This window comes from Cataglyphis hispanica, chromosome 5, assembly GCF_021464435.1.
Source record: "Cataglyphis hispanica isolate Lineage 1 chromosome 5, ULB_Chis1_1.0, whole genome shotgun sequence".
Taxonomy (NCBI): Eukaryota; Metazoa; Arthropoda; class Insecta; order Hymenoptera; family Formicidae; genus Cataglyphis; species Cataglyphis hispanica.
The window spans coordinates 5,133,240-5,160,208 of record NC_065958.1 but is presented as its reverse complement, the minus strand read 5'-3'; the positions used below and the strand labels follow the sequence as shown (position 1 = coordinate 5,160,208).

The 26,969-nt window shown below is 32.3% G+C and overlaps 1 protein-coding gene across 5 annotated transcripts in view; it reads left to right on the top strand.

Moving 5' to 3' along the window:
• Positions 1-26,969, top strand: part of LOC126849485 (uncharacterized) — a 55,939-nt gene that overhangs the window by 8,432 nt on the left and 20,538 nt on the right. Inside the window, exons 1-3 of one of the 5 annotated variants that reach the window (XM_050591366.1) lie at positions 10,038-10,277; positions 10,569-10,646; positions 24,849-25,144. In XM_050591366.1, the coding sequence (XP_050447323.1) occupies positions 10,592-10,646; positions 24,849-25,144 (351 nt within the window). In that variant the 5' untranslated portion in view covers positions 10,038-10,277; positions 10,569-10,591. Of the gene's footprint in view, positions 1-61; positions 90-10,037; positions 10,278-10,568; positions 10,647-21,665; positions 23,549-24,848; positions 25,145-26,969 lie in introns of those variants that run through there. The other 4 variants (XM_050591365.1, XM_050591369.1, XM_050591368.1 and 1 more) reach the window with 4 other exon arrangements.

Below are 26,969 nucleotides of genomic sequence, written 5' to 3'. Positions count from 1 at the left end.
ATTAAATGAAATTTTCATTTAGGCTTTAATTTACGTGCATCCTATTCTATGTATGTTGCAGAAACGTCGGCTTGACTGCCTCACTGGAAGTAAGTACGTTTTTACTCGGTTAACTATCTTCCTCCTAAGCGAAAAGAAAGGTAAATTTTTATGTAAATTTTGCTTATTGGAAGTTACATCATTTACAAATGAAATATAACTTTAATTATTCGCTCTATAGTTACGAATAATATAAAGAAAAATTGCAAATCCAGTTTTTTATTTTACATTTTTGGTTTTGTGCTATACTTTTTCATAGATCTGTAAAAAAATATTTTGCGAATATATAAAAAATTTTTATTTTCTATAACAATACTTATTCTTAAAAGTTTTACAAAGAGATGATTATTTTTATCTTATTAATCAATAAGTAAGATAAAAAATAATTAATCAATTATTAACCAATAGGACACATCTGGTAAGGTAGAAAATTTATAGAAAAAGTTTCATTAGGTTTGCAAATATTATAAGATTCAATAAATGCCTCTGCAATTTTGACATGCAAATGTGTATTATAATTATATATATATCTACATTATTGAGAAAATTTACAAATAAATTGTAACAATATCCAATCTATTGAATGATATCATTAGCATTCGAGAGTAATTATTGTAATTTGCACTTGTAATTCACGCCATTTTGCTAGAGAGCGCATATGCGCAACATAATTTTCTATCAGAGCTTTTATTAAAGTATTAGAGCGTGGCTAAACCTCGTGATAAACCTCGATATGGTAATCGATAAGGCAGAGATCTCGGAAACGCGGGGCTCACCGCGCGTGAAGATCATCGAACTCAGTAGAGGCCCCTTTATCTCCGATGCGTACAAGAATGAACCGAGATACCTCCTTACTCTCGTCATAAACCGTGGCGATAATTTTTAGCTGGGACTAATTCTTATTAATTGCATTTTTATTAATTATGCATTCCTATTAATTATGGAAAAGGCGCGAGCTGACTTCCCTGTACAATGACCGATTTAATTCGAAGAGAGTGTGCATAATCAAAACGAGTTTCTTTTCTAAAATAAAAAATATATTGCTCTATGCTTGTCGTTTTAATGGATAAAATTAATTTATTTTTCATTGTTATTGCGATGTAATACGGATAGATTAGTATCGGATTAATTGCAGCGTTGGAATCTGTATGGACGTCACGTCATTAGTGCTACTATCGAATGTGTGATATTCATATCCGATGTAACGTCTGCATTATTCTCGCGATAGTGATTAATTATGGCGGGCGACTTACGCGTAGATAAATTAACAATCAACATCATGCAATCGCGCCGTGAAGTATCAGACCGTTCCGTGTTCCCGATTCGTTACTCGTTCCGCGGTCGAGCCCACAACTCTATCTTTTCATACATACTTTAATATCGTCGGGTAACTTACAGCTTGCTCGTAACTTGAGAGAATAACAATCGACAATAGGCGCTAGGTTAACAATTTATATGCTGATTTTCTCAGTAATTACATCTGCATACAAAGCAATAAAAGCTATCATATCTACACTTCCATTAAATTTATTACAAACTCCAAGATTTTGCAATTTAATTTAAATTTCTAATAGTTATATTTAATAAAAATTAACAATCGAGTTTACCGCCTTACCATAAGTTCCCACAAATAATTTAAGATAATTCAGATTTAGGCAGCTTCAATTAATAGGTCAACTTGATTAAGTTTTTTGTATGTATCAAGCATTTTTTTATCGACTTTGCTTGAGTTCAAGAAAATTTTGAATCTTATTAGAATTATCTTAGATGTAACAAAATATATGAATCAAACAAAATAAATTAAAAAATATTTTTGTACTTTTACAAAAGTACAGTCTAACTTAAATCGAAAAACACGTGATATGTGAAAACTGAAATAAAATATTGAATTTGAATAATATTTTTATTTTTTTAATTTATAAATCCGGTTTTTCTTTATCACCGATAAAGTAGGGAACTTTGACGGGGCCCGGGCCCCGCGAAGATCGTTGGATCTAGCACAGAGGCGCCTCCGCCCTTCTCCAGAACGTAGAAGAAAACGCTTGGATTCCGCTTGCTTCTCTAGAAACCTTACCCGTGGCTTGCCAGGTGCGGTGGGGCTGGTCAAGACAAGGAGAGGAGAAGGCCCCGCTTCTCTCCCGACACCCACCTGGCGTCCCACCTGAAGCACCTTCAGGCCTCAAGTGCCGCGTCGGTCCGCGAGCGCGCAGCGTGTCCTCTCCTCGAGATTTCTCACGAGCGTTGTCTCGAGAAAACTTCGCGGCAACATTTCGCCTCTTTATCCGTATTAAAAGAACAAGTCTTTCGTTATGTTTTTTAGTTTTCGCGGCTTCTCGTTAAATACTCGTTAACTACTCGTCGTAAAAACGATTCTTCAAAAAAATTCTATGCGACGGAATGGTGGCAATATTCGCGCGGAAAACAAAAAATGTGTGGAAATAGAGTGGAAGGATATTAGAGAATTCAATGAAAGGATCGAGAGGATCTCTTTGACCGGCGAAACATTGCGCGAGCGCGCGCAAATTCGCGTAAGTGACGCGAACGGTGCTAATAAAGGTGCTGCGCTCATTAAGACAAGGTATTTGCTCGTGTGTCGAAGAGAGATACTCTTTGCCAGTCGGAAAGTCGGATTTTTACGTGCGAAGCGTGCTCGCTCGTCTCTTGAGAGAATACGAAGGGGAAGGAGAAGGCGCCTCTTCGCCGGCTACTGGAAAATCCTGCTTGCCTATCTATACTTGCGTTCAAGGACGACCGAGAGGTAAGACGTAAAATTGCAGTCGCTCCGGAATTACCATTGTGAGTCAATGGCTTCTTCTACGACCTCCCTCGCGAAAAATTACATTTTATCTTGTCATGCGAATTTAAAATCCAAGAAATATTACAATATTAGAATCCTTGACTTCGTATAATATTCTCTAATTAATTAATTTTAATAAATAATTCTTGGCGGAATTAAAATTGAGTTTTTATTGAAAAATATTTTGAAGATTAGTTTTGTATTACTTTTTAAATATTTAAAGTTAATTTGAATAAATAAATCCTCTTAATTAAAAGAAAATCTGTGGAAATATAAACTATAACATTTAGTTAGCTAATTAAAACTGTGAAACCTAGTTTGTGTAAAAGGATTTTAAGCTTCAACTCTTTTTCTGGCTTTGAAAATGACTGCATCGACATTTTAGTTTAAAAAAAAGTTAACTCTGTGATAGTCAAACACTTTCTTATTAAAATTAAGGTTGGCTTTGCCATGTCATGTATATTTTAACGCAATTTGGTCCTATTACAAGACTAAACTTTCTGCAAATGATGGAAAAATGAGTAAAAATTAATGAGAATATTACGCTAAGATGAATTTTTATCATTAGCTTTGCATGAAAAATTAGCTATGATAACACATAATTCTAAAAAATATATAAATCTGCAAATAATAATATACAAATTTTTTTTTTAGTAAAAAATTTATTTCATTTTAATTCTTTTGCTCTAATTATTTTTTATTTCTCATAATTTATTTTAAATCAATGAAAGAATATTTTTAAAAGTATAAAAGTATAGAATATATATATTAAAACAAATAAATAATTATTAATAAAGACTGACACACTTATATGAGAGAAATAAATGAATTGATAAATAATAAATAAATCCATTATTATTAACTAAATTAATGAATATCATTTAAAGATGAATGAAATTTTACATTCATATTATGATATTTCTATTAATAAATTAAAATGAACTAAATCTACATTAACAGCAAAATGAAAAAAAAAAAAAAAAATACTGTAAAAGAGAAAATATTTTAAAAATATAATTACATAATTATTTCGGATAAAACTAATTTATTCTTGTATAATACATTTGCTCTTGTATGTACCATATATATCACAAAGAAAAACAGGTTTGTCGATTAGTTAAATTTTCCAAACTATTAACGCGTGAGGAACGCAATACCGGATTGGCTTTCAAAACTTTCGCTATTATCCTCTTGCGTGGCGAGAAAAAAAAATTCGACAATATGCATAAATATGTATCGCGCCCGTCACGGCTGCTGGTAGCGTATTTTCGACTCTCCCGCGGCGATTATCCATAATCTACTGGCACGAATTCCGAATAGCGATCAAATGCCGGCCGCGATTCGATCGACCACTTATAAATCCCGTTCCAAAGACATATTCGGATTTATGGGTGTATTAATATTTGCCCGTAGGAGAGAACCCGTTTCTCTCCGTCACCTGTTCCGATGACGTTATTTCGATCGGGTTCCTGCCATCTATGAAACGCGACAAGAAAATATGATTGTCGCTATAAAAACGTTTTCTGATCGTCGCAAATGTGCGAATAAAATCACAGGTTCTTGAAAAACTGCAGAGTTTCAAGAGGATTTGGAGTAATATTAAGTAGAAGATTAAATATATTAGTATACGTGTGACAATATACGATAAGGAAAACATGCTAAATTTATCTCTACAATTTTTAAATTTTTGTTAAAAAATCCTATAAATCCTAATAAACAATTATGGATACTTAATGATGTTATCAATATATTACGTTGTATGCATTACTGTTCTTTTTTCGTATCCTATATTGAAAGTATCAATATATTATCAACCTTAACGGAATCCGATGGACGTGCGCAGTCGGGACGTGTTGATTAATTATGATAAATCGATTCCATGATCTATGAATTAGTCGCGCTCCGGTACATTTTCGATTTGACGTGAAGCAATTTCGCGCATCGAATTCGCAGCGAAAAATTCTTTGATGCAGAAAAGTAGTCTCGCGGACACCCGGCTTTGCGTTGACCCGGCATGAAAAATTGCGTTCACGTGCACGTACAGACTCACGCAGGTCGTGCACATAATTGTCTGCGTCAATAACCGAGTTTTCTCGCGCTCAGTCACCTGTTCCCAGATTCCTCTTTCCCCGTTCCTCCAAAATCTCGGTACTTTACTCGTTACACTTTAATGTTACATTTCCCTATCGTTCACTTTTCTGACCTCCTTTCACATTGAAAATTATCTTTATTAAATCGATCCTTTTCTCTTCATGGTACACACTTGAGAATTCTCTTATTTTCTTTCTAAATCCAATATTTTTTTTTATTGTTGTAACAATAATTTTTAATTTTAAGAACAAACTTTGTGAAAAGAAACACAAATTTCGATTTTTGCGAGATTATTCTTGAAAATAGCAATTTGTTTCGATTGAAAATAGGATACATTATTGCTACAATGGTGAATACATTATTAATATTATTAATATTACTAATATTACGCGTCATTAGTTCGAGATGTTAAATTATAATGGCATGTCGAACGCATTCTATATCAGTCGCGTATGAAATTATAACAAGGCGCGAAATAATTTACGAAGCTGTCATAAATTTGTTGGTGTGTGACAAAATTATCACTAACTGAATTAACGAGGAAAAGTTGAGATCCAGAAAAATGAATTTGCGTAATTCTAGTGAAAAGGTGAAATTTATTTCTCGACAGCCGCGATAGGCTATACAATTCGTGAGATAAAGTATCACGATGAGAGATGATAAATTCGTGATTTTTAATAACTAAAAAATAAATATTAAAAAGTAAAAAGTAATGAGATGCAATGAAAATTAGAAAATTACAATAATTTGAGAATTACTTTTTCAATGTTTATTAATATTCTAGCTTTATTTAATTTCTGAAATTTAATTTACTTTAAGAATCGAAAGAAATAATTGTCAAACTATAAATATGTGATAAGTTCACATATATAATTTAATTATTTATAAATACATGTGATATAAAAACATAAAATTTGGAAATTGTATGATAAAGGATTAAAAAAAATCAATCTGATATTGAATGCAATCGCCATAATAGTAAAAGTAAATCTAATGGCATTAAAACATTAAGCCGTTTTTTTATTGCCGTGCTTTTAAAGACGGTTTAATTAAGATGCGCGCCAACTTCCACGTCGCAAAAAACACACATGCAAACGTGACAATTATACAATATAATTCGGCAGTGTAAAGAAAACTTACAGTAACTTGGACGCAGGACAAATTCACGACTCGAAATCATTTGTGAATTAAAGCCTGTGTAACCCACGAATCAAATTTGAATTATGAATTAAAGCTTATTGTAATTAATAATTAAAAATTGATTTATGATTTACTCGTGAATTAGATTAAGAATTGATTTAATTATTTGCAATCCTGGTTTGATGGCATGAATTACGTTCCAGCATCTTTATTCCTGAAACGCACTCGATTGAATCGCATTGTAGGATAAACTACAGTACAGTTAGCTTCTAGATAGTTCGATTTATCATCGAATCAACATTGTCCTCGTAAGCAAGGATCTGTGTCAGAAAAATTGCTGTCAATCGATGCGAATAAACGGTATCTCGTTTTAGATCGCTACGAAACTGGACCGATTCACGTTTCTATTTGCTTTTTATTTGAATTTTTTTTTTTCGCGATTTGACTTTATGATTTGCATATTATATATATTCGTGGTTTATATTGTGGTTTTTCTTTATCGGTTATGTAAAAGGAACAAAAAGAGATCACAAATTTCTTTCTCTCTTTTTAGATTATTGTTTAATATAAATTATTGGCGCACTTTTAATAAAAGTTTTGATTGTGCAATTTTGCAATTGAATTTTATAAATAAAATAAAAATTAAATAATAAATTTTATAATATTTGGGAAAATTAACACTTTTTTGTGCAAATTATACATGTTGAAATACTTCATATATTAATTTAATATATAAATTAAAAAGTTATTTTAAAAATTCTAAAAATACTTCCAACACAAGAGACAATAAAAAAATGTACAGTTATTTCTAAATTTGTTTGATTAGTCACTTAGACAGAGAAAAGGTAATTTGTAATCTGTCTGTAATTAAATTCAGAAAATCTAACCGCATTTAAGTTTACCAAATTTAGAGTTTCTAGCTTTGTTCCAGAAATACTTGTATATTTTTTGCATAATGCGGAAGTGTCATCTGCATTCTTCACGCCAGATTATTATAACTTCTTCTACGATAGTTTTTTTAACTGATATAAATCGTATAAAAATTAGACGGTCTTTTAATTTAGTATTTTTTTAGTAGTATATTTGTCGTCAAAGTTCAAGATGAATTATAATAAAGTTGTAACTAGACGTAGGAATGTTTTTTTGAATTACGGCATCGCGAAGAGAGAAAACAGCGAGGACGCTTCTTATCACACTAAATACCATTCGGCTATTCTTGGTCTACATCGTTATTTGCAGTAGCTTTTTTGCTGTAATTAATTAGATGGTCGTGTAAAAAGAAGTAGACTTAGAATGCGACGGTGCATTTGCTATTACGTGCATTTCGTTGCGGCGAACCGAGTATGTAGTGTTCAGCAACTTTATATAAGCGACATACTTGCTAATTTAATATCATCAGACCATGCTTTAACCCTTAACCTTATATGAATTCAGGCCAGTTAAAAAAAAAGATACATTCTTGTTTTATCATCTTATGTTTTCCTTATTTTCGTTTTATTTTTATTCTTTCTCTTTGTTACTTAAAGCTTATTGTAAATAAAAATTTTTTTTCAAATAAAGTTACACATGATACTTTTTTTTTTTTTTAATAAAATATTGCATCGTTAAAATAAATATTTTAGTTTTTTCATTTTTTTTTAAATTGAATAAATAAGGGGCCAAAAAAGATATATTTCACGAATGTGGTTTTCGAAATAAATTCTCGCCCGCGGTGAAATCAATCTCAAATCTCTTCGAAAATGTATTCATGTCATCGCTCACATCTCCTGATATCCTTCAACGTAAACATAAATATTTTGCTATCAACGTGGATCCCATATTTCCTTCTTGCCCATCCTTTTTTATCCCCAGATCCGTTCACATTTCTAAAGCTCGAGTTTTTACGATCGCTATATCCGCACGTCTTATATATGTAGTTCGTGATCTGCCAACGCCTATCATCTCGCATTTTATATCATTTCCTTTCTGCGATATGATGAACGCATCGTATTATTTGTAAGGTAACTTCTTCGCGAGGACACTCAGGACCCGTTGACTCATCCCGCGCCTCTTCAACGGTATGAACATCTGTTGGTTTGTCTCCCATATATCGCGTTGTTCCGGCTAACTGTACAGTGTATTGCGCGAGATGAGCTATACGAGGATCTAATGATTTCGAAATTGCTTTTGGGCATAATTTGTATATGTATAGAGAAAATTGAAGGGTTTCTTACAGTTGCGTCATCTTAACAAATGACTGAGAAACGGTCAAGTTTCGAATTCCCGTTGTAATCACAAGTTATTTTTGCTTAGAGTCTAAGTTTAAAAACCATTTATTTTATAAAATAGTTTCAAAATTAAAGAGAAAAAAAAGGGAGTATCCAGAATAATTAATATTGAAAAAAAATAAAATAAAATAAAAATTACGTAATTAAATTTTTTATTAGTTCTTTAAAAAGGTGCCTAAGAAAAGATCATTTAATCTTACAACAACAAAAATTTTATCTAATTACATGATATTAAAAATCTAATTTTTATATAAAAATAATCTAAATAAATATTAATCTTAAATTTTTCAAACAAGATTGAAATATTTTTAAATATATTTATCTAAAAATATTAACTGATATAAATATTCTATTTTAAATTTTTAAAAAATTTTGAAATCTGAAATATTACATTATATAATAATTTAAAAGACACTGTTAAATAAAGATATAAACAAGAATAATATATATATATATATATATATATATATATATATATATATAAATTTAATAAATAAAAATAATAATTTAAATAAATTATAAATTACTTACGGTTGTGATCTACTGTCTTCCTAAAGTCCTTTCCTTTTTCTCTTTACTACTCCATGGCACTTTCACTCTCGAAAACGCGATTAATTACGTGCGCACGAGACCTTAAAGATTATATGACACTTTGCTCAACACACTCGATAATCATATTACATGCGACGCGCATTTATAATTAGATGACAGAATAAATGCAAAAACTACAATTTATATAATATGCAAAATTTGAAAAATATTAAAACACGCACAATTAATAACAACAATTGTGTTTTTTTTCTAATTAAACACAGCGTAACGCTTATTAATTAATATAAATACCGCTCGACTCGAATTCGAATTATACTGTACTAGTGATATTTTGTTAATGACCGAAAAACACGGAAATGATAACAATTTTACTTTGATAAGCCATATTACGCGAGTCGAGTTAATTACTAGTACAAATGTAATGGACTGATAGGTAATATATGTGTATATGCATATAATATAAATTCAATATTTGACAGCATGCATTCGGTAGATTAAGCATAAATTGCGTGAAAAATGCACGTATTAAAAAGTTGATATATTATATTTTTTCGCTGCGTCATCGCGATATTACGTATCGTTCTAAAACGCGAACGTGTACTATTTATTGCTACAACTGATAAATTGCGCGAACTGATGCTTGTTAAATGTAATAATCTTTTCCGAATAATTACGACGACGTACGGAACGATTCGCGCTGCGTGCTGTTGACTCGGGTCTCATCGCGCGTATGACAACATCACGACATGTAAACAACAGCGCGTTACGTCAATAATACGTAAAAGTCAAATAACATAGTTAAATCGTTGTCGACACGAAATATGAAATAAACATATGCGGGAATATTACATTTCTTGAATTTCACTTACTAATGGTTTTTTGTTACTTTATATAAGGAAGACTACTTTTACGAGAGGACTAGGTCAAAGGCTGCTATATAGAGGGATAAATTTTATTGATGATTAAATCTTCTTATAACATACGAATGTTGATGGAATATCAATATTCATATGTTGATATTCGTCTCTATTTTCGTCTCTATGCGCGTCGATCCGTATCCCTTCTCCTACTCGATTCCTTTTATGTAGTAGTGCCTACCCCACTAGGCCGCACTGACATACCGCCAGATATGTAAACAAGGAGACACGTCGATATTTCTTACATTTAGTTTTAGTATCACACGACATCACTACGATTCGTATTATTGTGTGCTCTTAATCCAAGAGAGAAGAGAATTAGCAAATTACATCATAAGTTGGCAAAACAAGAAGTAAGCATTGTGTGTCGTTGATTAGAAGATATGTACGAGCTATTTATAGACGCGAGCAATTTTGCATTGCATATTAGAAATAAGTGAAAACTGAAATGTTTCCATTGGATGAGAAAGTAAGGTAAGACTGACTACGGTGATCATAACATGTTTAGTTTATTTAATAATTGCAAATATATTTAGGGAATATATAATCAGATATTAATTAAATTATAATATTTGCAAAGCGAAAAAGATTTTGTATGGTAAGATAAAGATGAAAAATAATTGTTTAACATATATTTAATAAAAATACTTTTACAATTGAGAATCAAACTATCTATCAATTAAATTAAAAGTTATTTTTTTAATATTGTTTCTGAAATTTTTAGCCAGATATAAATATTATAAAAACAAATTCTATAAATTACAGAGAATAAGTGTAAGTCAGAGACGATGACAATTAAAACTCTGAGGACTACAAGAGAGGAAAAGCAAATGCGTGTTGAAGGTAGGATCGAAAGAAAGTCATTAACACTTGTCCTCATACATATATATAACGCGCGAATCGATAGAAACCGGTAAAATGTAGTAACATGTAAACAAGATCCAGACGAATGACAGTGTGGGCTAGAGTAAATCCGATGCTATCGGACGCCGATGTTATGTGGATCCACGGAGAACGTTAATTAACGTATTTAACATCCGGTCTCGCGTTTCATTCGTTTTATAAATTGCCAGCGCGACCTCGAAGATTTACGATCAAACTGAGATAAAGAACGCGAGCGCGTTTTATAAATCCCTGAGTAACTTTGGTCTTCGTAAATTTGGTATTCTATCATCTAGCGTGCGTGTACGCTAGATTTTCCTGCTGGCTGCATAAATTATGCTCGCGCAACAGCGTAACAATATAACAGTGTAAATTATTTCGCGTACAGTATAAATTATTGGAGATTATTCACGCAATATTACGCGACGAAGGAATTCAGAATTAGCAAACGCTCCGATGAAGAAAAATCCGTCGAGAAAAAACAGTTAGTCAAATTTAATACCTTGAATTAATGTATTGTATTCGATGATTGACAAAGATTTTTGTGCCCTGCTGTTTTTAGCGGATTTTTCGTGGAAATACTCGCTATAATAAATTAGATGATCTATTAATGAAATTGTTAATTTGTATAATTTTTAGATTATGATCGATTTAGACAGATTCGTTTAATTAAAATTCAAACTATCAGCTTTTTAATTATCTTAGTCGATTAACATAATAATTACACTGATGATGTAGATGATGCAGAGTTTTCACTCTGTTGACTCTCTTGAATCTCCTTTGTGTTTATTTTGACAAAAAAAAAGTTATGCTTGACACAAGTTAATAATTATTTGCAAATAATTTTAAATCTAATATAAAATACTCTACAAGTCTTTAAGAAATTTTAAATGCATTAATGAATAAATAAAATAAACTTATAAATGAACATACTATAATATTAGCTAGATAAGGTGCTGTAAAGTAAAAGTTGCTATACTTTAAATCTACTTTAATATATAACATAGAAATTGTTTCACAAATGATAAACTAATGCATCCAATAATGAAATTCATAAATTTATAAATTATCTAAATAGAATATATTATGTTGTCTCATTAAATGTCAATCGCTGGATATTAAATGCATTAATTATTTATTAATAGTAGTATATATATCATGTTTATTGATATTATGCTTGATATTTGATTGATTTTTTTCTTCAATATATTTGTGTGGGATATATGTTCGTAGTATACATGATTGTCTTATCTTTGGAAATAAATCATTATGTTGTGTAGAGGGATGAGATATAAAGTTTTAACGATAAAACGAAAACTTTGTGCATTTCCTCAGCATAGCCATTAATCTGCTCACGATTTTTATATTTGCTAATGTCAAAGCATTCCAACCGCCTCTCTTATCGGCGTATTAAGAACTTTATTAGAGTGCAACGGCCGTGATTATTTAACGAGAGATTTCGCGACGAATGAGCGAGAATAATCAACCGGAGTGGATTAAGGCTCGTTAATTCAAACATACTTCTTTAACTGCTGGTCGATATTACTTTATAATCGAAGTTAATTTCCCTGCTTAAGCTGCTGCTATTAGTTATGGCGCAACTTCTAAAGATAAAGTATTTAAGTAGAAACGTGATCGGGAAAAGATTACATACCACGAATATTTTTATAGTCTGCCGGATGAGGTTCTTCTTTTTTACATTGTCCCTTAATACGTCGTGTATCTCAAGGTAACCCCGTTTCACGCATGCTTATTAAAGCCAATTACTATTTATATTTAACACGCTCGTGTAAAAACTGCTACTAATTAATGTTCTTTTTTTTTATGTAATGTATACGTTTCAACGTTATTATATGTATATTTCCATAGCACATATTTGCAAAAAAGTAAAAGATTATTTTTTTTCCTCTTTTTATACAAAAGAGTTAGTATAAATATAATATACGTAATTAATAAAATTAAATAATCATTTATAATAAAATAACGATCTTTGTAAATTTTTCAGAACGTGAGGATATATCACATTACAATTGATTGATATTAAGATTAATATTTAATTAAAGATTGAGATATGTAATTTTTTTAATATACGGATAATAATATTTTCCATTCCCATGCTTTTAAATATTTTCTGTTCCATTTTTCTTTATTAAGAATATATACATAATAAAAAAATTGTTTTCTTTAATATCAATTTTGTAAAACGCGATATCAATTGGCGCGGTTAAAAATAATTAATAAAATCGGCGTGAATTATGTGATTTTTGACAAATTCTGAAACGTCATTCACTTTCTTTCGAATTTTACGGTGTTGAGAGAATCAGCAAGATTAATTTTCACGGTGGCTCGATGCGCGAAGGATGAGGCAACTCACGGATAAAATGGAGAATGAAAACTCTCCGGTAAAACTAGTTGTTCGACAAAAACTAGATGCTATTCAAAGGCCGTTTGTAGCATGCAGCGGGACCGATGAGAGGAACGGGCGAGTTGTTCGCTCGCTCGTATGTTCGTTCAGATGTAGAAGAGAAGCAAAATAAGAGAGAAAGAGAAGGAGAGAGACGTATGTATGCATCGAGATGACTCTCGGAAGGATAACCGCAACGAGAAAAGAACGAGGCTGGACAGCCAGGACTAAATGATTTCGTTAAGGAAGACCGCACATGTTGTCGGATTTTCCTAAAAAGTTTTTTTTTTTTTTTTTATTAAACGAGGAAATTCAAGACAAGAAGGATAAAATTCATAATCATTTGCGTCATGTGCGTGGATGACTAAAAGCAATCTATTAAATTGATTATTAATCAATTAAATTGATTACTACGTTCGAAAAATTAGGCATATTAAATTCTTTTAAAAAATGACGTTTTATTATATGAAAATTTATCTCTCTCTTTCTGTCTATATTACGTTAGTTACATTATACATTTATACATGTGTAAAAAGTTTCAAGAATTATACACCTATACTTACAAAATTTAATTATACACTTATACTTACAAAGTTTTAATAAAAGAAAGAAGCAAGAAATTAAAGTTAATACTGATTCTACTAAAACCGTCCATTAGTGACCCGCTTCTATCTTTATTGATCAGAAAGTGGAAATTGCGCCAAAAGTTTTTGACCTATTTCTTACTTTAAATATAATGTTATTTGAAGCAGTAGTTTTAAAAATTGAGTAATTACAGAAGATATACGGATAATATACATAGATCTTTTTTGTGTACATGTATAAAATAATATGTAGTATATGTATATGTTATATAAAAGAAATAATATATACATTTACGTTATGAATATATGGATAATTCAAGATCTATGCAAATGTATGATCTCAAAATCTTTCAATTTCTTTTTATCTCTAATTTCTTTTTCTTTCCACTGGTAATTGAAGAAGATAATTAATAAGTCGTTCTCTGAGGACGATGTCGGAATGCAAAAGACTATTTAAATTATGGTATTATATATATATATATATATATATATATATATATATATATATATTAATAAGCTCGCAACAAAAAATATATGTTGCTGGATAAAGTGGCATTAAACGTATTAACCCGTCGTTAGCGAGACCGTAAAATGATACATCAAAGATGCACGCGGATGCTGCATGAGAGAATATGTATTAATTGCCGTTGTCGTCGAGCGATATTTGAATATGCACGAGTTATTTAACCGATTCAATAACGTAAACGTATAACGTAAAACGAATCTACAACCGGCTTTCGAAAAGCTGTATGCTTTCAACTTCCCATGCTTGATCGTGCTGTCTTTTTCAATTTTTGCGTCCATCGTTGGACCTGTTGTCTTATCATCATATTCTCATCAGCTTTCCTATCGTGACGCGTGATCTTCCTGTGTCGATGCGTACACGCATCTCAATTATTCTACGGAATATTTTAGTCACTCTTCTTTTTTTTTTTACAAAAGATAAAATTTTTATTTTTATGTATCTAATAAAAATATTTACTAATTTCTAAAAATAAATTTTTTAAATAAGAGAAAATCTATATTTAAATATTAGTTTTAAATATTAAAGTTTTTTTCTAATTTAATATCGCAAAATTATACGTTCAACTTCAAGCGTTAAAGACACCGCTATCGACAATCTTTCGCGATATTACGCGAGGTCGAGCTGTAATTTAATTATCTTCCAGGGGATGCTTTCTCCCGCATTGATAAAACGGTTATAATCGATACTTTTGCAAATCGTTAGAGGCAAATCGTTACGGTCAGTTCACTCCCCTTCGATGTGCCTGTTGATAGTATCGACATAGTTTCGTTCCTGCGGCAAAGAAATACTGGAGCTTCGATTAACGACTGCATGAGTGTAGCGTAGCGTATAGCGATCCGTTTCCTTGATTCAACCCTGGCCTTCCTCTTCTTCGACGCACATAAACTAATCATAAATCTCATATTTTCTTTTTGAGCCGTTGTGTATATTCATTTGACGCATATTGCGCGATTGCGTGGCTGCGATAAAGAAGGCGTGCGACGTTACTAGGAAGGCAATAAATATTATAAGAGAAAGAGAGAGAGAGAGAGAGGAATCAGTTTATTATTCTGAAGCAAGTTCTAGATACATATAATAAGACACACATAGTGCAACGTCACAACAGTAACATGGTAAGATTCTTGGTAAAATATAGATGATACTTAAAGTCATTAAAGAAGGAAATGATGAAGATATGAATCATGAATTGCTTATAATGACGAATATATGAACATATGATATAGTAAAATCTATCATTACTATATGTGCTAATTATAAAGTTTGAACGACGCAGCATCATAGTAATCATAACGCATAATATCTGGATTATACAAAGTGTATAATTTAAAATTATTAAAAAAAGTAATAGATACACATACGTATATACATGGAGTAATTTTACAAGGATATATATATACTTATGTATTGAAATAAAACAAGACTTAAACAAATATTCAGCTAAATCTTTTATCAGGAATGTTTCAAGCATTTTGAATATTAAAAAAATTATCTTTTTTTTGTACATAATGCTTCGTACATTATTTGGATAAAGTTAGCATTGAAGCAAAGACACCCGCAAAAGACTATAAAAAATCGTATATGGGTAGGAGAGAGTATATGTAAGCGTCTGTTGCGTATATATATTATCACCAGACATAAAACTTTGAATGAATATTGTCGTCCTTACGCAGGGGTTAAAGACTGCAAATGATGGACAATGAACCTTGAACTACCCTGTATCTCTTTTTTCTATCTTAGAACGAGCAGAGCGGCGATTAGCGAGCGAGTGAAGGAAAGGTAAAAGAGGGAAGGGAGGGGGGCGAGAGACTCGATCTTTTCCTACTTTGCCGTCCCCGTTCACGTTCTCGTCTTTCTTTTCTACACATGCAGGACTCGTTCCTCGAGCGTCTCTCAGCTCACCTGTGACGCTCGTGCGAGCGTGGGGAAGCACGCATGGTTGAGCCATCTAAGTGCATCCATATAGTGGAGTCTAGTTTTCCTCGGACGACCCACCTACCCTACCACGTAAATTCTTCACCGTGACGCACACATCGGTAACCACCGTTTCTTCTTCTTCTTCTTCGTCGTCGACTTCTTCTTCTTCCTCAACGTATTTTCTCACGGGCACCGTTGTGTGTCCACTGTCGTTCTCGGTGAATGGAACCCGCCCTAAAAGTGGCAAACACTCGCCATTCACCACTATTGCGTACCGTACCACTATCTCGGTTCCCATCGTAGCGACGTGTGTATGACCGTTGCATTTTCCGCGTTTCTCATACTCGCACGTTACCGTTAGAAAAGCAGATAAATGTAATTAATGGATTTAATCGGATACTACATTGCGGTTCCGCCGTCATTTGTAATTTTTCTTGAAAAAGAGTAAGAATGATATATTTTACCTCTTTGACGGCAAGTACAAGTAAAAGTTCGATGGTCACTCGGTAGACATTTTCCAACGATTTATATACGTCTCTTTTAATGAGACTTTTTTACACATATACATATACACTTGTCTTTCGAAGACAAGAAACAATTACAATTTTCGCGTTATACGCCACGAACAGAATGAAAGCCCGCCACATCACACAGCGAGACACAATTCTCCCGCCTACGTGAAATTCGCCGGGCATTGTAGACGCCCACGGGATAATAACGATGAGAGTAAAAGTCCAACAGCGGTAAAGGAATCCTTATCGATTTTGCAATGCGATGATGACGAGATACTTGAAATGTGACATCGAATGCGTCGCGTACGGCGTGGAACGAACTTGCCATTTCCCACGTACGCCTCGCATATCGAGGCTATAACGAGCGAGTGATAAAGGGTTAAGAGACTGCATAAAGTCCAGCAGAAAGACAACGAGAGAAGGCGAACGAGCGGTCGTCATCGAACGTCGTGGTGGATTAGATCCTCGTATAAGGATCTGTATATATTTAACATGATTGGTCAGTTGATTGACGAAATTAATAATTATAATATTAGCTTATATATTTTTATACCTAATGTAATTCTATGACTAGATGATATTTATAATATTTTGTTAAATATATTATAATATTTTACTATTATTATATATAGTTTAGTTAAGAATCTTAATTGAGGAATTGGTAGTAAAATGCAAATATCGATTAAATACCATTAACGTGATTAACACGCGCCTCTAATTAAGAAAAGCGAGATATAGCTTTTTACATAAAACTCGCGAGAATTATTCTAACGATATCTCGATGAGAAACGATACGATACATGTAAAACTAACGGCAATATCAACGGAAGAGACGCTTATAAAATCAAATTGAGATCTAGATATCATTAATAGCGTCTTTAATCATATGTTAGCAAATCGAGAACCGTGAGAAGTGCAAAATTTATTGTTTTAGACGATGCATTTAATCCGAGAGCGTATTTTTATATGCATCGATTTATCTTTAATTTGTGGATTTTATAATCTTGAATTATTGCTCCCTTAATGCAGTTCTCATATAAATCGCTATCTTTTTCATCTTTGATTTTTACATGCTTTACATTTTTGTAAATTCTCTCTATCTAAATATCTATACTTTTAATTACTTATATAAAAAAATTGATTAATTGCTTGCTATCCTTATTAATAAAAAAATAGATCTCAAATTGATTGAAAAATTTGTAGGTCATAAGGACATTTTGATTAACATAGTAGTCTGATGGCACTATTTGTATTCCAAGGAAAATTACAATATGAATACGTTGCAGTAACTATTGGCCATAACTTCTTCCGTAATGAAGTACAAACAACGAAACTTGTGGATAAAATGGAGAAATAACAGCTATGGAGGTCATATTTTAAGGAATACATAATAAAACAGCGTTATTATTCATGGGAAATTGAACATTCCCGTCCCTTATAACGATATAACATTTTCATAATTTATATTCAAGAAATAATGTATCCCGAAAAGTCTCGTATAAGCACATATTTATACGAAAATTTTAACAGTGAATATTAGCGGTGATAAATAAAAAAAAAATAAATAAATTACAAGAGAAAATTACTTTTAAACTTGTTAAACAATTTACGAATGAAAGGAATATGACTTATATTTTGATATATTCTGTATAAAGAATGCTAATATAATGTCGCAACCATTATAAGCATTAAAAAATTCCTGATCTTTAACGAACAAATTTTATAATTATAATTTATAAAACAATAGAACATGTGCGCATTTTAATAAAATCCTCAAACAATTGAGTTTATTTTTTAAATAAGATAAGAATTTTTGAATAATGTTGACAGCATCGAAACAAATAATTATGTATAATGCTATTTTAAATCGGTTTTCTTGCTTTCCACGGCAATTATGAGCAATTTTATTAAAAAATTAATATTTCTAAAATTTTCATTATTGAAACGTATCCTTCTTTAAAAAACCTATTTTTAAATTAAAAACTTTTCTGTTACAAAATATTGGAAGTAGTCGAGAAGTGTGGTGACCATTATGATGAGAAACCATATATGTATAAACGTAACATTACATTATATCGTAATCATTACTAGAGTTACTCTACATAAACTCTCTTTAAGAATAATATTCCTTACACACATGTATAATTTCCAAATGTGTTTCTCACGCGTCTTCGCGCGAATATAATCAGGCTCGATAAGCAGAAATCGATAGTGGATGCGAGCCGGTCATCAAGCCGATCTCGAAAGGAGTAAGTGCGGCAGGTATATGCGATTCGTTAAAAATCTCGGATCGACAAGCACGGATGTGGATGTCGGCTTGGCCGCCATTCGCCTCATTGAATCGCGTTCGTCGAGAAACGGGTTTGCCGAGAAAAAGGAAGGAGGCGAGAAAATAGGAAACGATTGAAACGCGCGTACGCGCGTGATATCGAATCTCTGATACAATCGACGAGATTCTGCGCGAGAAATTGTTAATCGAATCCCACACTGCAGCAGCAGTTGACCGCGGACGCATTTTGTCATCGATTTTATGTTTCGGCACTGTGTCCCGTATTTGGAAATGCTCGCCGCTGGTAGGTTGATGTTGAGTTCACATTGAAAAAAAGAACAACATATCTAATTATAGGATCGGATGCGGTGAATATTGGGAAAAATTTATGTCGAAGGAAATTTCAAAGAAATTTTACTTTAATATCTCATCGGCGGATGTAAAATTGATATTTTGCCAATAACGATCGCAATTTCTTATCTTTGATTGATCTCGGAAGCGCTAAGAAGGAAGATAGTATCTTGACGATGATCCATCACGACATTGACGGTTTAAAAGTGACGGATAGATTAACGAGTGAATCTACGCCGTGAATTTATAGCCGCAATAACTTTTTCCTCCTTCGTTCTGCAAGCAACTGAAAGACGTAACTGTTACACTTTCTTAAATTCCAATTAAACTATGGAAGTTAAATTATTTTACTTATCATACATCTTATATCGACAATCAACATGTTATGCTGATAATTACATGCACAGGAATGAACAACCTCAATTAATCTCACAAGTATTTTTTTCACGGATATTAATTGATGGATAGTGCTTATCTAGGAATGACAGAGGTCGGCTAACAGTGGCAAAAGGTACTAATTAAAATTCACTACCTAACTGAAAGCCGTATCTCGTGACCGTGAGATCTATTTAATCCCGACCTGTATTAGAAATGTATCAAGCGTGCGATGGGAATTTTTTTAGTCTGTCTCACACGGCAAAAACAACGCACTCGGATGTTCAAGAGCCATGTATCCTGATCAAGATAGAAATTAAAAGCGAGTAGATCAAGCTCTTCATGTGTCTCTCCATGTTCGCTCGAATCAGCTTTCCTCCGGTCATCGTGAAAAGACGTTCGATTTTCTCTTATCTTTGCCGTGCCCTACATCCCCCGATAATGACTCTACGCAATCGATAACCATTAATCTGCGTTTCGATCTTTTTTTTTTTTTTTTGCTTCTCAATGCGTGCCGCAAGCGTGTTATTACCAGCGGTGAAAATCTCGCCGAACCATAAAGCGAGTTGTTGGCGTGTACGTGGACTTTTCCTCCTTTCCTCTCATCGAATTACAGACCATAATTTGTCCCGTGATGCTGGATACAAAGTTGCTCGTCGGCCAAATTATTGCTCGTGATTGCGCTGCGAATTTCCTTGAATCAGAGCCGTGAAAAAAGAAGGCAGAATATATCGATTACGCAAATGATTTCTGTAACGCGCAAAATTGATTTTATGATAAAATTTATTTTGAATAAATTTTTAAATAATTTCTAAACGTTAAATTAATCTTTAAATATTTTAAACGATTTATGCATACGCGGAATGTGAAAATAATTAGAGTAAAATAGATTATTCTACATCTATAAATAGATCTAGTGATAAAAGAAAAATTAAAAAATATAAATTTTTAACTCCATTGTGCATATTACACTAAAATTATTTAATTATTTCGATTTTTGGAAATTGTAAATTAAGTTATTCACAAAATAAGCAATTAATTTTTGTCAAAAGATGAATTGATAGTTATAATCTATTTTGGAAATCAGAAATAAGCTGCTCAATTAAATTAAAGAATAATTGAACCAATTTCTTGTTTTCGCTTTATAACTTCGTTAATTTATTGAGTTCATAAAAAGGATTATAAGAGAATTTCTCTCACAAACTTTTATTAATCCCTAAACTATAGCAAGGCACACATCCGATTAAGGAACTTTAAATCCCATCTGTAACTATAGTTACAAAAGATTCTGTGATGTATTATCCATTTTGTATTAAAGTGCACTCCAATTATATCATCAATACTATACGTATCGATCTAAACACGTATCGATTCTATAAAATATAATTCATATATTTTTTCCTTTATTTGTTCACATGTATAAAAATTTATTTATTCACTTAAAAAATACGATCTGCGGCACAAAGATTTGAAGACACGTTAAATACGAGACAGAAACGAAAATTTGTCGTGGAGTGTGAGTTCATACGTTCCCTCCGGATCTAACGATCGGTGTGATCGAGAGAAATCGCAGACGAAGAGCAGCTTGATATTCGTCGGATGCGCGTCGCCGAGCCCGGCCGCGTATGAGTGCGGAATAAATTATCCCCATGAGTCGGGATGTCTGTTTCTTCTGCTTCTCTCTCTTTCCTCTTAACTCTCTCTCTCTTTCTTTCTTTCTTTCCTGCAGTCCAACTATCTCACTCGATTGCTCTGGCAATTGCTCTTCGTAGTCGTTTGTTCATCCCTCTCCGCTCGTCGTCTTGCTCACTCCCACCGTCAAGGCGTCTATAATGACTGCTCGTGGTGGGACGATACCGGAAGTGAAGTCAGAACGGCGGAACCAGACGTTCACTCAATGGAAAGTTTGAGCTCTACCGGCAAGCGTGGCAGCTCTCTAAAAGAGGTGGCTATACACGCTCGCACGCGTCACTCGTTCCAGCGCGAAGGAAGGAAAATCCGCTTCCTTTGACCGGCGCGTTCGGCATTCGCGTGGACGCGCGAACAGCTTATGCGAGGAAAATCTCTGCACATCGTTAACGCGTTTTCGAGAGAAAAAATTCGAGATTGAAAGTGTGACGTTTCGAAGAAAGTTGATTGAGCATTGAACGAAAGCTCCGGGTGTTAATATTTGATCGTGAAAGAAAGATTAGGAAGAGGACAAGGGATCGGAGAAAAGTAATCCGAGGATTCAAGCGGGATAACGCGTCAAGTGATTAAGGACTGAATTAGAAGAGACAGATGGACACTGATTTAATTTGACGTGTCGTATTGACAGATAGACTTGTATCGACATCGAATAAGAAATTAGACGCCCGCGAAAAGAGTAAGTGAACGTTAATCGAGAAGCCTGATCGAGAGAATTCAAATCGGTTTAATGGAATGATAGATCAATCGAGTAGAAAAGAGATGCATATACAGCTAGCGATAAATTAATGAATAATAAAAAAAAAACGAGGAACATTTATTCGGGGTTGCATTAACGTCGCAAATAAAGTATGTTTTATTGTGAAACACCGGAAGTCTCGGGGAGCAGCAAATAACATCGTCGAGTAATCAAGGCAGCGGTTGAATAAATTGGATCGTACTGGATATTACAAGAATTGTCGAGAGAGAAAGAGAGAGAAAAAGAAAAAGAACGCTCAAGGAAGTTTGCCATTAAGCTGTGACAAAGAAAAAGTTTTCTCTCCGCGAAGAAGGAAGAGGACGATAAATTTGCGAGACATGTTATATATTAACTTCTATTTTGGAAACAATGCGTGAAAATGTAAAAGCGCCAACGTATTTGTGATAAATTATTTATAATTTTATCTGGAAAATCGAAGAAAATGATCGGCGCATTGTTTCGAAATGCTTCTGCCAAAAGTAAATACGTTGGAAATTTAGATTTGCATGCAAGAATTTTCTCACGAAATAAAAGCAGAGGAAAGTTATTTCATAATATATAGTCGAGTGACTTCAAGTGTGCGTTTTCTTTTCGTGCGCAACTGCATCAAAAATAGGCGAGTTTTCACCGCGCCGAACAATAAGCATTTTTTTCGCGTGAAAGTGACAAGATGATGACAGTCTTTGGGAAAAAAAGACTTGTGTGATTTTCGTGAGTGAGACAAAGGTTTGTCTGCGAAACGGAAGTCCATCGCAAAGAATGCTAATTAACCCAATTCCTCTCGAGGTGCTGCATTACAAAACAGCATACATTTTAATTCATTGTATTATCGGTCTGTGTTTCCTCAATTAAAATGATATATAGACTCAGTCATAGAAAATATACATGAAACCAAAAACTTAAATTAATGTACATACTTTAATGAGAAAAAAATCTCTTTTTCCATGTGTAAGAAGTTGGCGAAGCTATTTTGATGTATGATATGGTACAAATTGATGAGCTTTGTAATTTTATGAAGTATTCATCGTGTTCAACGCAGCAGCTGCAGTCAGTCATCATCGAATCTCTTCCTCGTGTAAAACGAGAAATTTGCTGAAGAAGCGACGAAGGGACATTTAATTCGAATCACATCTTGGGTGGTCCTTACTCAAGGACTTAGTTGTCACTTGTACATATTTCTCGTGATTGATATATTACATTTTCCGACGATTTCGGACACATTTAAAATCTTAAATCATAGAAGGACGATTATAGTAATCGACAATTTGCGCGGGAAACCTATCGAAGAATGCATATTATCCAAAGAAACACGCATCGAATTGAAGGGACAGGAGTTTGTTACCATCGTTAGCTTCGTTCGAGGGATCATTCAGGGTGAAAACAAGGGACTCGAAGTGAATTCGTGAAAGTATTCGTCAGAGATGGTCAGCCAACACGCGATGGCCACCACTGTCCGCAAAGTTAAGCAGGAGAATCGTCTCAGGCGGCAGAATCAGAATCAAGGTATATAAATATATAAGCGATGGTTAATGGACAACAAGCGTTTGTTAAACACGCTTATGCATAATATAACTTTCATCCAATGGTAAACATTTTTTTATTTGAAATGCAGACTATTTAAATAATTATTTGAATAATAATTTGTTTAAATAAAAATATTTAAGCATTTATATTTTTCATAAAAACGTAATCAAAAGTTACAAATAAAATCAAAAAGCCATTTATATAGAAAATATTTAGTGAGTGCGATAAAATTATTTATTGAAATAATAAATTTTGAAGTAATATGCAGAGAGAAATATCTATAAAAATTTAAAATATTTATTTCTGATTTCTAAAATAAATTTCAAATATTTAAAAATAAAATTTTAATTAATATGAATATAGATATAATTATTATTTTATTAAATATAATTATTTATAATTTTATGAAAAGAAAATAGCTTGCAAAAATATTTTTATTTTTTATTTTAGATATTATTTCGTTCACTTTTATTTTTTTAGATCTCCTTATCCCGGCGATATAAAGCCTTGTCACGATCTAGTTACGTAAAAACGCGTGTATTATACGGTTATATCTCCTGGAAAATTAACGTAATTAGGGTGTTGCAGCAACATATAATATGACGTTAGATTTTTAATGTAATATAATTTTAATAACATAATGTAAATATTAATATAACGTAATATAAATATATACGCATAACCGACTATATTATAATAAGCGTTCTTTAGTGCATAAATCGAATAAAGCGAAAATAAAAATTGAAGAAGCATATTTATAAGCAAAGACTCTAATTAATATGCAATAATCGTACCGTACGCTGTGTAGTTTATTATTTATGTGATTTAGGCAATTTGGTATTTAATCAACTAAATGGCCAGTTTACATAAATATTATCGCGCAAAATTTTTATCACCCTTAATAGAGGAGCTTGTGTTTCCTATCTAAGGATATAAAATATTCTTGACGTAGTTTTCAATGTACCTATGTATAATACATAGCAATTTCCTATAATATGCCCTGCCTTTGAATAAATTGTTTAACACATTCACGTCAGGCATACGGATATTCTACGCTGCGTCGCTGTGGTGTTGAATATATTAGAATTTATTTCACCACTTTGTCAATTTTATTTCGTGTCTGAAATGTACGAAAGCAATGCATTACACACACTTTAAAAAGAATAAACTAATAAAATTATTACTCTGAATGAAAAATTTTATTTAAAGGTTAAATATAAATTTTTTTTTAACAATGAATTAATAAATATTCTCAAGTCGTATATTTTTCTTGTTGCAGATGAAGAGGGACCTTACAAGCCAGTGCCACCGCCGAAGCCGGTGTCGAACAATCAAAAGAACAATCAGGACGGTCAGCAGGACGAGCAACGGGAACAGACGGTAGTCGAGCGTTTGTCATTGCGAACGACTTCCGGGCCGGAAAGGACTAGCGTCGCCGAGAACGGGCAGGTTCGAAGCGCGTCCGGGCAGCCCTTTGCTCCGGAATACAGAATGCCACCTTTGTACGGGGAGGAGCAGAGTTCGGGTCAGGCTCAACAGGCGGCCAGTTTGCAGACTCACAGCAGCAAGTTCCCGGTAAGTATGATAATAAACAGCGAAGTAATGACATAAATTTTATCAATTATTTTCTCTCGTTAGGATTGCTTTCCTTCAGATTTTCTTAATTATTTATAATATTAATTATATTTTTTTCATTCTTTTGATAACGATTAAAATAGAATGCAATTAATTGAATTAATGAAAATAATAGATATTGCAGTTATATTTATGTATGCATTTTAATTATATTTAATTATATTTTTTATATACATACATAATACATATGACACTTTAATATACTCAATATGAAGGTATAAATAAATAACCGCTCAATAAATAACAATCACGCATTGTTAAAATTAATCGACATAAATAAAATGTAATTAAAAATACATAAAACGTCTAATGAAGTTTGTTATAGGTATTATAAATGTCATTTATTGGCATTCATCTTTCTTTACTTCGATAAATTTACGATATACTATAATAGAGAGCGCTGTTTATGTAATATATAATAATTTTTTTTTTTTTAACGAGATAATCCTGCAATTTAAGAATTAATGATAAAATTGAAAAAATAAAACATAAGAGAAATAAAGTTCTTCGATGTTAGAAGAATCGATTAAAGCGATGATAATTTGAGCAGCTAAATTTTGTGAATTATAAATACAGCTTACATTGAAATTATTGCATCAAATTTTTTTCTAATCAGGTTAATCATGAAGATCTTATATATCTATTTATTGCAGACTTTTTATGGAGAATCAGCTTTTTTACAAAATGAAATTTTTGTAAATGGACATTTTTTTTTTAATTTAGGCTTCTTCAAAAAGGTTGAATTTACAAAAAGCAATATATGTATATGTACCATCAAGATTCATATTAAAATCATACCAATTAAAATTCCTAGTTTGTCCGTGGAAAGTTCTTCGCTCAGTTTTCTGAGTAGGAACTTACTCGAGCTACAGCACACCTTTACTGAACGAACAGGTCAGTAATTATCCGACTACGAGGGCTCACAACACCTTGTTCGCTTCATGTCGTTGCGTATGTACCAGGAACAATAAGACCAAAAAAAATAATGACGCGCCGTGGCGCATAATGCAGCCAGCGATGGCTTTAAATCTCTTCTCGTTCTGAGTAAATTTCCATTTTCGATAAATGCTAATGTTTTTCTCAAGTTACTTAGCGTATCTTCATTTTAATCTCTTTTTTTTATTCGCCGCAATATTTATATCTTGTTGAATGTTTTTTCAGAAAAGATTGGCAAAATTATGTCATTGCAGAAATACTTGCTTGAGTTAAAAATATAAATAGTTTTCCAAAATGACGTATAAAATAAATTATATAGATATTTATAATATAATATAGATTTGGAATATAAAAATATTTTATATTATAATATACAATACTTTTCTACCATAATAATAATAATAACGTTCAAAATAATTAATAAAAATTAATATATGTTTTGTCTTTTGAGACGATGTTTTGAAGCATTCGCTCTTGTTTTGCTTTGAGTCATATGGTGGTCCATACACGCTCATAAATGAACTAATTAACAAGCCACTGAATGCATTAAGTCCACGTGTTCGCGGTGACCATACAAGAATGTCGAACAAAAAAGATTTAAAAATGCAAAAGCATATTCTTTGGCTAATTTATAATTCATTTCCCTTCTTTCAGTAATATAAAATAAAAATATTAATTATAGCCATTCAAAATAATAAGATAATAATAATAGATCATCATAAGATATCCAAGTCAATTTTGATTCAAATATTATATTTTCTTTAAATGGGAATTTTATTTTCTTAAAATTAAATTTTTTTTTTAAATTGTACACTACACATCACACAGA